The sequence below is a fragment of the Crocuta crocuta genome, unplaced genomic scaffold, assembly GCF_008692635.1.
Source record: "Crocuta crocuta isolate KB4526 unplaced genomic scaffold, BGI_CrCroc_1.0 scaffold91-1, whole genome shotgun sequence".
NCBI lineage: Eukaryota > Metazoa > Chordata > Mammalia > Carnivora > Hyaenidae > Crocuta > Crocuta crocuta.
This window is the reverse complement of record NW_027551575.1, coordinates 1,345,405-1,360,198: the sequence shown is the minus strand read 5'-3', so window position 1 is coordinate 1,360,198 and position 14,794 is coordinate 1,345,405. Positions and strand designations below refer to the sequence as shown.

The following is a 14,794-nucleotide window of genomic DNA, read 5'->3' as shown; positions in this document are numbered from 1 at the left end:
TCTGTTGATTAAGCTCCGACTTTGGCTCAGGTCACGATCTGACAGTCCATGTGTTCAAGCCCCATGTCCGGCTCTGTGCTGACAGCTCAGCGCCTGGGGCCCGCTTCAGATTCTGTGTCTCCCTCTCTCTGCCCCTCCCCTGCTCACGCTCTGTTTCTGTTTCTTGAAAAATGAATAAACATTAAAAACAAATCAAATAAGAAATGGGAAGGGAAGGGGAAGGGAAGGGAGGGAAGGGAAGGGGAGGGGAGGGGAGGGGGGGAAGGGAAGGGAAGTAGGGAGGGGAAAAGGCAAGGTAACATAAGACATGACATGACACAGAAAAACAACCTGAAGACTGTAATACTAAATAAACAGGTAGCGTTACTCTTACGAGTTTTCAGTGCGCACTTTCTATATCTTCCAAATTCTTTCAATGTAATATTAGGTTGATAATTACCCAAATTTTTTATTTTAATTTTTAAAGGGCACACTGAAAACAGGTGAAAGAGTGATTCACTCTGATAATACTTTGGGAGGTGGCAGCTCACTGGTCCTTAATTGTGAAACCTTAAAAAGCACTTAAGCAGAAAGAGGGCCAATCATTCCAAAGGAGCTAAGCAGACCATTTGCTTGCATTTATCAGGGTTGACATACAATACCCACTCTGGGGCCCACATAATAGTTAGGCATTATATTTCTTCTGCATCATTTTAATAGAACAATAATAATAGCTACCTTTCACAGAGTGCCTGCTATATGTCAGACATTTATGGTAGGGGTTTTACAGTACAGTATTCTACTCTTAACAACAATTTTATAGAGCAGGTATGGCTCATTTTAACACTTGGAGAAACTAAAATCCAGAGTGGTTAAGAGACTTGCCCAAGGCCACAAAACCAGAGAAAAGGAGAACCAGGAACTGGCCCAGCCAGGTCTTTATGGCTCTGAGGCCATTCTACCACACGGTGTTTTACGGAGGCAGTGTGGTATGACAGGGCGCTGATTCTGGAGACTGAGTGCATCTGTTTGAATCTTGGCTCTGTGACTTAAGAAGTTCTCTGCACCTCAGCTTACTCATCCAAAAAATGCAAATATCAACAGTATATAGGTCACAGGGTGATTATGATCAAGTCATGTGTTGCACATAAATCATTTCTATCAGGAAGTATATGCAGATTCTAAACAAATTCATTTAAGGAATTTGCAAGCAGAGGTATGCAGCACTGACTAATGTAACCAAACTGAGCAAGCATTCCATAAATTTTTAATAATACCAGACAAATACAGTGGTTACCGTGTACCACGCCCTGTTGAAAGGACTTTGTACAGATTTATTCACTTACTCCTTCCCAACAAGAACTCCCAAAAATCCCAGCAATTTACATGGCTCTCTGCTGGCAATTGTAAAGGACTCCTTTACCTGGACTCTTCGTAGATGAGCCACACGTTCCTCTATGGAGGTCTGCAAGGCCGAAGGGACTTTCAAAATCTCTTGGTAATTGTCCATCAGAAACGTCACCAACCTCGCAGCTAATAACTCATCCAAGTCTACTTCGTCCTTGGAACACAAGATGCAGCGGGAAAATGTCTGAACCATCTGAAAACAGAGGAGGAGGCAGTTTTTAACAAAACACAGAGATGATGTCTGCTCTCCCTACAATGAACTGATTTCAATCTAATTTGCAAAAACCAAATGTGACTAGTGAGTGAGAAATGGCCCACAGGCCAGGGTACACATCTAATCTGGCACCTGGCCATACCTGGTCACCTGAGATGGGCTGCTTTTATCAACCAGCACGAACAGAAGGTCCTTCTTATCTCACAGAGACTCAGGAGAGATGCTTGTCCGAGCAATTTTTAAAGCATATACCTTTACAGACAGTTTTAAATATATATAAATAAATTCTGAACAATATTATCACTACCATTACTTGAATCATATAGTATTTTAAAGTTCAAAGTACTTTAAAGCCATTTAGTTTATTAGTACCTTATTTCACTACCGATTTTTTAAAAAAAATGTTTTTTTCTTTCTAGAAAAATGTTATGTTTCTTTCTAGTTGACTATAATTTTCTCTAGGATTTTAGATGTACATTTGACAATCATATTTGAACAAAATGATGAGACTTTATAACAAGTTCATTGTTTTTAAAAAAATTATTTTAATGTTTACTTATTTTGAGAGAGAGAGAGAGAGAGTGAGCAGGAGAAGGGCAGAGAGAAGGAGACAGAGAATCCAAAGCAGGCTCCAGGCTCTGAACTGTGAGCACAGAGCCTGATGGGGGCTCAAACCCAAAAACTGCAAGATCATGACCTGAGCCGAAGTCAGAGGCTTAACCGACTGAGCCACCCAGGTGCCCGTATAATAAGTTCATTGTGATGAGACTTTACAATAAGCAAAAATATTAAAAATATTATGTAGCTGCTTTCGTAGCATGCATATTCACTATTCCCTTCTTAATACTATCCTTTGGGTAGACATTTTTTCCTAGACATTTTTTTTCCTTTTCCTATTCATGTTATTGCTGACAATCTTATTTTAAAACCTACAAGCACAAAATCATGTAATTCTCTTTAGTTAGACTTCACTTCATCAACCTACTGCAGATGATACTTTATCTTTCACTCACATGTATGCACACAGAGAGATATGCAGGCAGACATTTCTTACCTGGAGACTCTGGACCTTAGGGAATGTGAATGCTTTGAAATTATATGCAAAAATCTTACATGTGTATTTTTCTGGTGACTAGGTGCAAAGTTCTCTTCAGCTTTTCACAAAGGTCCATTAGCCCCATTATCCACCCACCCAACCAAAAGCAAGGTTAAGAATCACTGTACTGGGCACTGAGTGCTCCTCTGATCTTACTCCACACTTCTAAAACTGGGCCAGAGGACCCCAAGAGTACACCATGGTTGACCAGGACATGGAAAGGACATACATCCCAATGAACCATCAATTTTGCTCCAGGCCCTCCAATTTTTATTAATTAATTAATTAATTATAAATAAAAATTAAAAATTTTTGTAATAAAAAATTCTAAACATAAACCCAATCTTTAAAGACAAGCTGACATTACCAAAGTAGAATTTAAAATTAGCATTGCACCTAGGTGGCTCAATCAGTCAAGTGTCTGACTTTGGCTCAGGTCATCATCTCATGGTTTGTGAGTTTGAGCCCCACATCAGGCTTTGTGCTAAAAGAGCAGAGCCTGCTTGGGATTCTCTTTCCCTCCCTCCCTCTCTGCTCCTCCCCTGCTTGATCTTTCTCTCCCTCAAAAATAAATAAACAAACAAGCAAAGCCTTTAAAAATAATAAAATAAAATTAGCATACGTTTGTAAGCAAACTGAGAATACTTCATGGACCCTAAGATCATATCCCAGAGTGAACAAGTTCTTGGTCTCGCCACCAGGCTATCTGGTCCAACTCTGTATTTCCCTTCTTTCCTCTTAGCACATTATACAGGCTGCACCTATCCCACTTGGTATAGTGACAAATGCTTTACAACCCTTTTTGTCCTGGAGGAAAGAATATTGTTTTCTTGAGAGACCATGTATTCTCACTTTCCACCCTTCCTTTTATGTTGACTGTAGGCAGGAGGCAGCAGACCCCTCTAAACTCAGAGCCTGTCCTTATTCACTCTTCACTTTTCATTATGTTATTTAAGACACTAACATCCAAAGTGGGATGCCGTCGGACTGGTTTCTAAGCCACGGCTCCACAGGCAAGCCTGCCTTGCTCCTTCCTCTGGTCGCCAAGCTAGTAAACTCTCCTCAGGTGGACTGCATTCCAAAAACTCAAATCAAGTTAGATGTTAGAGATCAACCTACCAGCGTTCGGGTACCCAGACCATCACACAGGGGTGGCATCTCCTTATTTAGGCAGATTCTTGCCATCATCCTCATCAACAGCTGTAACTTTCTCCTGTTTTCAGGTGGCAGGAGGAGGCAGCAAACCTGAAATGCTTCAATAGCCATTTTCTCTTTCTGTAACAAACCTGATTTAGAAAGAAGGTTTTAATCTTTTAAAACCAATAGCCAACATGACTCCATTAGGTTTACAGTTTTCAAAATATGAACTATTAAAATCATGTACACATATCCAACAATGCTGGGTCAAGTTATTATAGATTCAATAAATTGACACAGAAAATACAAACCATCAACTAAGGATGAGAAATATATAAAACAAATACAGCTGTTTCCCTCTCTCATACCCTTAACAGATGTAACCAGATTTTCGTAGTATTCTTTCCCACCGAACCAAGAGCAGTCAGGTTAAGTCTAACCTAACCCTCAGCACTCACAGTTACTAGAGGACCAAGACAGCATGAGCAAAGACATGAATGTGCCACTGCTGCCTTCAATTTCCCCCTTGTAGTATGTCCTCAGGATGAGCAGGGTCAGTATCTAACAGGATTCTCACAGAACGAACAATAGGCCTAATATGCCTACAGTCAGACCACTGCCAGATGGCTGCACTTCTTTACAAATGACACATGTCAAATAACCCTTCCTCGCACACAAGCTGTTTTTCCTAGCTAAATGTACTGATTCAATCATGTTATATGCCAACTCTCCTCAACCAAACTACAGTATTCTAATACTGTGCTAAAAATCACGGTTTTCTAATACTGTGCTCTCTTCAACCACATTTGTCCCCAGACACATCCATGTCCAAACCTTCTAATGAGAAGAAACTGCTTTCACCAATTTGTTTGTTCCATACCCAACCTTTCCAAGTTCCCACTAGTTTGTCTTAAAGGCAAAACTATCTTTGGCATCCAGTAAATATTTCTAACCATCGATGATACGCCAGGAACTGTACCAAGTCCTGGAAATACGAAAATATGCCAGGTCCCTCACTTTGAAGAGCTGATGTGCTATGAGGAGACACCACTAAAAAACAGTAAATGGGAAAATGTGAGAGGTGCTACGAGAGACATCTACAAAGGTAACAGTAGGGCAATTATAAGTTATTCCCTAGGATATAGCACAGGCTTGGCAGAAAAGTAAAGCTGGAAAGGTCCGCAGAGATGAGATCTAAGAAGGCCTCGAACACCAGACTAAGGAGCTTGGGTTTGGCCCTGAAGGCAGTGGATGGGCATGGGAGAGAAAAGGAGGCACAACAGGAGCTTTAATACACCAGGTTCAATCCTAGATGTTCAGTGAAAGTACTGCTGCTGATTCTCACCACTAGACCTTCTTTCAATTCTACATAATCAAATCTATGAAAAGAAAAAAGGTTTATGATCATATATTGATTCTTTCTTTCATTTATCCAACAAATATTTATTAAGCCCTGCCTGTATTCCAGGAACTATTTTAGAAGAGGACATACAGTGGAGAATAAAAACAGGGCGCCTGGGTCACTCAGTCGGTTGGTCGTCCGACTTCAGCCTAGGACATGACCTCACGGCTTGTGAGGTCGAGCCCCAGGTGGGGCTCTGTGCTGACAGCTAGCTCAGAGCCTGGAGCCTGCTTCGCATTCTGTATCTCCTCTCTCTCTGACCCTCCCCTGCTCACGCTGTCTCTGTCTCAACAAAAACCAGAATCCTTTCCTGATGTCATGGAGTTTACTTTCCAGCCGATAATAAGTAAAGAGGTATATACATATGGCAGGTGGAAAAATGCTATGGAGAAAAAGGAAAAGAGCAGGGGAGTGATGGGATGTGCTCAGAAAAACATTTCTGGTTTTTTGGGAAAGGTCTCTAAGGAGGTGAAATGTGAGCAGAGATCTGAAGGAAATGAGAAGAAGCCAGGGAAGTATCTGAGAGACAAATTTCCAAGATGGAGGAAACAGCAATACAGAGATAGTGACATGGGATCATGTTTGGAGTGTGTGAGGAAAAGTGGTGAGGCCAGTGTGAAGAGACAGGAAAGTATAACAGCGTTCAAGTAGGAAAGGAGGTGAGAGTGGAAGGCAAGAGTCAGACCAGGCAGAACCTTGTAGACTATCATTAAGGACTTCGAGTTTTATTATGCATAACTTTAGAAACCACTGGAGGGTTCTGGGCAGGGGAATCATTAACCTAAATTACTTCTTATTCTGGCAGCTCTAGACAGAAGAGATTGCAAGGGGGTAACACAGAAGGAGGAAGATGAGAGGCATGATGACGGTCTGGATGAGGCAGAAGAAGTGGAACTAGTATGAACTATTTAAATTCTAGATCTGTTTCTCCACAAAACCTACTTTTTCCATAAAGCTTTCTATCACATTAGCCCACAAATTCCTTCTTTTTCCAAAGTATAAACCACGTTTGACAGATTTTACTTTATTTTATTATGTTTCATGAATATATATTGTTTTATGAAAGAGACAGCAAGCTAATTGAAAGCCTAATGCACTTCCTTTGGTAAGCCGAACTTCCTGGTAAAGAGCAGGTGAATATTCAAATACCTGTTTGTCAACAGAGTTTTACATGGCTATTAAAAATGGTAAATTTTGAAGTTATCACACAGTATTTCCAGTACAATATTTATGAAGAAAATCACAATAATAAACCTTATAAAAATAAGGCAGTAAAAAGAGAAAGATCAAAAGTACATGAATTTTCTTTTAATTTTCAAATTTCTTTGTTGGGATACTGTTAAACTAACACGTAAAAGTTATATCTATCAAATCTTTTTTTAAAAAGTCTAAATTCTAAACTTCCAGTTGCTTATATACCAAACCTGGAGTTGGCCATGATTTGGGGTTTTATGAAAATTAGGGTGAGACTGTACTGGTAAGTCCATCTCAAGAATTCATCTACACAAACCTACACACTAGGAGACGAAAATCCACCCTTGACTCATTATACATCCCAATAACTCACTGGCCCCCCTGTGAAGCCAGGGACTCCCCATCCTTCTGCCACTGATCCCAGCTGAGACCCCTGAGCAGTTCATTCCAATTGTCAATTTCTCACCTCCTGTAAAAAGAGAAGCAATGGTACTGATCCCTTCCTTCCTTAAATCCCTAATCTCTCCCAAACAATGCCCCAGCCTGTGGCCTTGGAGGAGTCATCATCAATAGCCTGAATGAGAGAGGCTCCTGCACAACACTCCAGAATGCAGAAGGAAGGAGAGCTGCTTATGCCCAAAGCTTGAAGAGTAACATGAACTATGAGGCTCCAAATACCCCCTCCTGGAGCCTGGAATGCATTTTACCAGAGGAAGGAAACAAACAAACAAAAACAAAACACTGCAGGGACTGATTAGGCTTACAATACCATTATTTTAACTACAGCCAAAATTCTAAATGAATTAAATATTCTGTAAGTCGATCTTGCAATTTAGCTGTCCTTTATAGCACTGCTTCTTGGGGAGGGAGGCAAAGAGCAGGACATTGTTCCAAACAACATACTCTGAAAGGTTTAGAACAAATTCTGTCATTTTGACATAATTTAATAATTCATCGGATAAAATTTAAAAATTAAGTTGTTTCTACTTCCCAAAAGGTATAAAAATTGGTACTGCTATAATTGCCCTATCTGTTCTTTTTGTTGTTGTTGTTTTTTAATTTTAGAGAGAGACCGTGCATGAGTGGGGAGTAGGGGTGGCAGAGAAAGAGATAGAGAGAATGAATCTCAAGCAGGTTCCATGCTTAGCCTGATGCGGGACTTAATCCCATGACCCTGGGATCACGACCTGAACCCAAATTCAAGAGCCAGATGCTTAACTGACTGAGCTACCCAGGCACCTCAATTTTTTCTAATTATACATCATCACCTCTTAATATAGTACAGAATTTACTTTTTTGTCATCTACCATTGTTTCCCCTCTGCCTTACTAAAATGTAAGCTCCACATGGGCAGGGATTCCTTCCAGTTTTGTTTACTAATATACCTCCAACAGGTAGAATACTACCTGGTATCACAGGGGCTTAATAAATATTTTCTGTGGTGAATATGTGAATGAATAAGTATATGGATGAAGAAATCACAATGAGTCATCCCTTGCTAGGACTGGAGCTAGAATATCTGGCTTAAGTCCCCGGTCCCACTGACTGTATATACTTGGACAAGTCACTTAACCTCCCGAATTCCAATTAACCCAGCAGTAAACTGTTGTGGACAACCATAAAACCAAATCATTGTACTAAACTGGGAGCCCATAAGCTATAAAGGAAAGCCTAGGTGAGTTGAAACTAATAGCATTGATGATAGCTGCTGCTACTACTGTAATTTCTACTAGTAAATTAAAGCATTAAGACTAATATCAGGATGGAAAATAAGATGCAAATCAGATGCAACTTTGGTGAGATCTTCTTAAAAAGCCAGTTTAGAAATGTATTGTGCACTAGTACTCACATGTGAATTTGGCTCTGAGTCTCTCTGATGAGAGAAAAAATATTACTGAGTAACCAATCATCTAAGAATGCCCATCTCAAGCCTACCTGCCTAACTAAACAGCTGCACAACCCTATCACAGAGGATGGAAAAAATATAAACATATGTAAACATCATCCACATGTAATGGTTATGTCAACTTCACCATGCATAATTCTGAAAGACTCTCACAATTATGACTCTTTGGGTCACTGGAAAAATCTCATGCCCACATTATTATTAAGTAAAAACAGCTATGTCTGGCTTACTGATGTTAGAAGGACCTATAACAACTCTTAAATTTTCTTGACTTTTTAGCTGAAAGAATGTGGATTCCTCTGTTGCCATCAACGACAGTTATCACAACATTTGATAGCCATTTGATAGTTGGCCCCTTGTTAACCAAAAGATTATAGAAGTCTTTGTTAGAATTGGCTATTAATGTATAATGTATGCTGCTACTGTCTTAAAACCTAGGTGAAAGTTGTTCTTTAGGCAAAAGGCTTATCTTTTAATAGCATTTCACCTGCTAACTGATATAGTAACTATGTGGCTGAACACAATATTTCAAGGACAAAAATTGACCTGCTTTTGTTTCCTACTCCAATCAATAATTCAAACAGGTAAAAAGTTCATCGGGAAAAACACAAAGAAATTATCTTTGTGAAATGTCCATAAATGGCAAGAATTAGGAGAGGACTCACCTGACATGAAAGCAAGATTAGCTACAAAGCTATAGTAATTAAACAGTATGATGCTACCATAAAAATACATAAAAGACCACCAGCACGACAAAGCTGAAAGTCTAGAAACAGGCCCAAGTATGCATGGGAACCTGATATATCACGGAAATGTCATTACCAATCAGCAAGGAAAGAATAGTCTGTTCAAATATGGAATTTGGAATAATCGAATAACCATATGTCAGGAAAAAAATTATATGACAGTGTCTTACCTTATTAAAAGTAGAGAAAATTCTGACTCCAACCAAGATAGAATAGCAAGGCCCAGACTAACCCTCCCTCCCTGCAAACAACTAGAAAACTGGACAAATTTTATGCAGTAACAGTTTCTATACATGGTATAAGACGACAGGATCGTAATCCCTGAGAAAAGAAAGCAAAACAAATAAGCTCTACAATTTCCCCCACATTATGCCTGAAGGCACATTCCAAAACATGTATCAGAAACAGAGATCTCCAGCAGAGGGAAGAGACAGAATGGAGTTTGTGGAGGCTGAGCCAGCTGGACATTGCAGAGTTACAGCTGCAGGGAACAAAAGAGAAGGGTTCCATAAACCTGCACAAAAATCCCCCGAGACACCGATGAACACTGAAAAATTAGTAGAAAATCATAAAAATCGCCAAAGATAAAGAACGTGGAAAAAAGTATATTACAAAAGATATTTTATGTTCTCATATTATTTAGATAGATAGATAGATAGTAAGGAGAAAATGGAAGATATAAAGAAGAACCAAATGGAACTTCTAGAGATAAAAAATGCTTATCCTCAAAAGAAACACTCACTAGATGAGAACCATAGCAGATTAACACTTCAAAAACAGAGAAAAGAAAACTTAAATACACAGTTAAATGAATTAGCCAAAACAGCAGCAGAGTAGGCAAAAAGGTAGGGAAAAAAATGAACAGAGCTACAGCAACCCATGGGAAAGCAGCAAATGACTTAAAATCTGTGTCATTAGAAAAGTGGAAAAGTCACAGAAAATATATTTGAACAAATAATGGCTAAAAATGTTCCAACTTTGGTGAAATCTATAAAACAACAGAATAAAGAAATTCAATGAATCAAAGGGCAATAAACACAAAAAACTCTTTAAAGCATATCATAATAAAATTCCTAAAATCAATGATAAAGAATCTCAAAAGCAGTCAGAGGGGAAAAGGCACATTACAAACAGAGGAACAAAAATAAGTAATGACTATAGACTTTTCATCAGAAACTAGTCAAGCCAGAAGACACCTTCAAAGTGCTAAATAAAGAAAATTATCTTAGATTTCTATACCTGTTGAAAATACTTTCCAGAATTAAGTCTGAACAAAGACGTTTCAGGGGCGCCTGGGTGGCTCAGTCGGTTCAGCATCCCACTTCAGCTCAGGTCATGATCTCACGATTCATGGGTTCGAGCCCCGCATCGGGCTCTGTGCTCACAGCCAGCTCAGAGCCTGGAGTCTGTTTCAGATACTGTGTCTTCCTCTCTCTCTGACCCTCCCCTGCTCAAGCTGTCTCTCTCTCTCTCAGAAATAAACAAAATGGGCACCTGGGCGGCTCAGTTGGTTGAGTGTCTGGCTTCGGTTCAGGTCATGATCTCACAGTTTGTAGGTTCGAGCCCCACGTGGGGCTCTGTGCTGACACATGGTCAGAGCCTGGAGCCTGCTTCCCATTCTGTGTCTCCCTTTCTCTCTGACCCTCCCCTGCTCATGCTTTGTCTCTCTCTGTCTCAAAAATAAATAAACTATGAAAAAAAAACTTTAAAAAAGAAAGAAAACATTAAAAAAAAAGACGTTTCAGAACCCCAACCTCCCCCTAAAAATCTATACCCAAGAGACCTATACCATAAAAAAATGTCAAAGGACATTTTTCCCACAGAAGGAAAATGATACCAGATGGTAACCTGGATCTGCATAAAGGAATGGAGATTCCCAGAAAAGATTAATATGTGAGTAAATCAAACTTGTTTTGTGTTCCCAAATTTCTTTAAAATAAAATTACCTGCCTAAAGAAAAAATAACATACACTAGGGTTTATTACAGATGCTATAAAATATCAGACAAAATGGATGACAATATTAGAAAGGGTAAAAAAGAGAAAATGAATGGATATTATGGAAAGGTGGTAACATTTTATTTGAAGCAATATAATTTAAAGGTAAGCAAAGGTTTCTTGAGACAAAAACCATGAACCATAAAATGATTAAATAGACTTCTCAAAACTAAAAGCTTCTGCTTTTTTAAAGACATTGTTAAGAAAAGGAAAAAGAAGACCACAATCTGGGAGAAAATATTTACACTACATAACTGAAGAAGGGACTTATAGGAAGAATATGCAAATACCTCTTACAACTCAATAATAAGAGAACAAACATGCCAAAAAAAAAAAAAAAAACCAGAATATTTCAAAAAACACTTCACAAGAGAAGATAACAGAAAAGCCATTGGGCAAAATGAGCACATGCTCAATATAACTAGTCTTTAGAAACATGCAGCTAAAAACCACAAAGATATACCACTACCCACCTACTAGGTGAGCTAAAACAAAAGATTGATGGTGTCACATGTTAACAAAGATGGGGAACTACTGAAACTCTCATGCATCATTGGGGGGAATGTAAAATGGCACAACTATTTTCGAAAATACCATGTCAGTTTCATAATGAAAGTAAATGTACATTTATCATATGACTCAGCAATTCTAGCCCTAAGCCTTTACTCAGACGAAGTTAAGATATATGTCTATACAGCTTTATTCATAATGGCCCAAGACTGGATACACGCCACATGTTCTACAACAAGTAAATGGATAAACAAATTATGGTCTATAGTATATCCACACAGCAGTAGAATACTCAGCAACAAGTACTGGTACCTGCAACATGAATGAAATCTCCTAAATATTATGTGGAGCAAAAGAAGCCAGATACAAAGTACATACTACATAATTCCACTTGGACAAAACTCTTAAAAAGAAAACCAAATCTATAGGATAAAAAGCTTCTATTTCTGGTTGTCTGGTGCCAGTGGTGGCAGGCACTGGGACTGACTAAAAGAGAGCACAAGAGAAGCTTCAGGTGTAACGGAAATGGCCTGTTATCTTAATTTAGTGCTAATTACACTAGTACACATTCATCAAAACTCATTGAACTGTACGTAAAATGGGTGCATATTAATTATATATTATGTATGTTAATTATACCTTAATAAAGTCAACTTTATAAATCTAAAATACTTATTCATTCAAATAAATCAAATAAACCAAGAGAAATTAAGAGTCCTAAACATGAAAAATGCAAAATTTAAAAATCTTAAAAGTACAGAATCCTTTAGTGAAAGATTTCTTAAGATACACAAGTAAATTAATTTGACCAAAATAGAACATAAAAGGTGTTTTTACCTCTTGAGTAAAACCAAAAGAGAAGCCACAGACTGTGAAATATTTGCTAGACATAAGGTATGAAGAATTAGTACCTAGAATATATTTTTAGAATGAAGAAGGAAGGAAGGAAGGAAGGAAGGAAGGAAGGAAGGAAGGAAAGAAAGAAAGAAAGAAAGAAAGAAAGAAAGAAAGAAAGAAAGAAAGAAAGAAAGAAAGAAAAATATAGAGAAAGAAAGACCAAGAGAAAACAATGGGTAAAGGGCAGAAAAAGTATTTCACCCAAGAAGAAACACATACGACCAATAAACAGCAACAAGACTCCTTTTCACACACATCAGACTGCAAAATTAAAAAGCCCAGTAGTTTTTTGGCCTTGTAACATGTAGCAACACGGCCAGTTCGGGATCTTAAGCCACATTTGGGGGCTTTGGGGAGTTGCCACGTTTGATCATTTGCAACGTCAGGCTTTGCAATTTAAATACAGATTTCTACCAGATAAGTTACAGCACTGACGACCAATCACCACAGTCATATGATTATGGAGGAAGTGGAGAACCCTGTAGCAAACAGTATGCTGGCTATGTCTCCTCACAGCAAGGCCAATTTGGTCCCTTTAGACATGAGGCAGCTGCAACAGCCACACACTGAGCCAATTTTCCAGCTAACTCAGGCATATACTCCGACACATTAGCTTTTCTATGGAAACGGCTTTGAGGATGAGCGACCTTTATTAGAAGAAGCAGGTATCAATTCTGACCACATTTGGCAAAGAACACGAATGATGTTACCTCCATTAGAAGAAGCAGATGGCAGCATCATGAATGTGACTGATTTGGCACAACCAATGTTTTTTTCCCTGCCTTTAGAGCCACGTTGTTACTGGCCGGCAAAATCTAGTTTGTCTATGTTTGTGGCATCAGTGCATTTGGATGTCTAGGAATGTTTTGTCTACTAAAATTAATGAGTATGACAGGTGTTTCATTTGGTTGTGTGGCAAGTGTCCTTGGATACGGTCTTCTTCCCGTGATCCTACTTTCCAGCTCTCCAGTGATATTTTCTTTGCAGAAATGGCAATACTCATTGTCACTGCCGGAATATTGGATGGCGCAGTTTTTCCATTTCCAAAATTTTTATTTCTGCATTAGCCATGGAAGAACAACCACTTCTAGTAGCATATCCCTGTGCTTTGTTGTACGGAGTCTTTGCCCTAATTGCCATTTTATGAACTGAATTTATCCAGCATGTGGACCTCAATGGGTCAAAAAGGACTGTGAACTCTTAAGCTGGACCAGCAAACTGCTACAGGGCATCTCTCATGCAGATCTAACGTTCAGCTATTGGAGCAGTGGAAGTGAAGATGATATTTTGTTCATGTTTATAGAACTTTTGAACACTATGTTGGATTTACCTGCAGCACAACTAGCTTTCAATGTCTGTGCTTATAAAAATAAGAGGTGATATTTTTTCCTGTTCCTGTAGCCTTTGAAAAAAAAAGTGTTTTCCTTATAAACTGTATTAAAATGTTTTTGATATATTTTTAACTGCGGGAAACTAACCACGGAGCTGCTAACCTTTCTTAAAAACCACCAGTCATAGTTAAGAAGACACAAGACTTGTCTAGTTTTTCAAGGGATTAGGAAAGAAAAATTGCCTGTATTCTCCATTTAGATGAGCTTGAAGCAAAAAAAGCAATACCAATGTATAGTTATAGGAGTTTGCCCTTCAAAAATTTGACATTCCTTTAAATCATCTCATGAAGTTTTTGCGAAAATTCAACAATACAAGAAGTTCACAATCTACTGAAGATGAAAAATGTAAACACCTGTTGAGATTACCATTAAATAACCCATAATCACCTAGACTGGCCATGTTAGTGTATACAGTTGGATCTTTATGTTTCCTAGGGAAATAAAAATCACTATACTTTTTTGAGAAAAATACTAAAAATGTTATAATTTCAGTACTGCAGTTATCAATGTAAAGTGCATTTGATGCTTAGTAATTAAATTTTTCCCAATTAAAAAAAATGTTAAATCCTGATAAAACCAAGTATTGGTAAAAAACAAAAACAAAAACAAAAAACAAAAACAGTCAAACAGAAATATACTTCTAACGTATGTGTAAGTTGCTGCAACTCTGGAAAGCAATTTGCTTGAACTAGTAAAGATGTAAATACCAAACAGCCTAGCCGTTTTGCTTCTAGATATAGAGAATGACATGGATGTTTTGCAACATTGCACCATCTATGTGTTAAATTAGGGTAGTGGGAACATGGATGTCTGTTACATTACTCTCCACTCTGCTAATTTAACCACATTCCTCCTCCCAAAGAGTACTTGCTGTGGAAGTCTGGGAATCAGATTTCAGGGTCACTTATTTCCTGCCAA

General features: G+C 38.4%; 1 protein-coding gene and 1 pseudogene across 1 annotated transcript in view; one reads left to right on the top strand and one right to left on the bottom strand.

The window, feature by feature from the left end:
- DEPDC1B (DEP domain containing 1B) overlaps nucleotides 1-14,794 on the bottom strand; it is an 81,260-nt gene that overhangs the window by 10,836 nt on the left and 55,630 nt on the right. Inside the window, exons 8-9 of the mRNA XM_077751433.1 lie at nucleotides 3,816-3,982; nucleotides 1,403-1,579 (exon numbers count right to left, since the gene is read on the bottom strand). Coding sequence (XP_077607559.1) covers nucleotides 1,403-1,579; nucleotides 3,816-3,982 — 344 coding nt within the window. The remainder of the gene's footprint in view (nucleotides 1-1,402; nucleotides 1,580-3,815; nucleotides 3,983-14,794) is intronic.
- On the top strand, nucleotides 12,885-13,632 carry LOC144221072 (protein YIPF5 pseudogene; annotated as a pseudogene).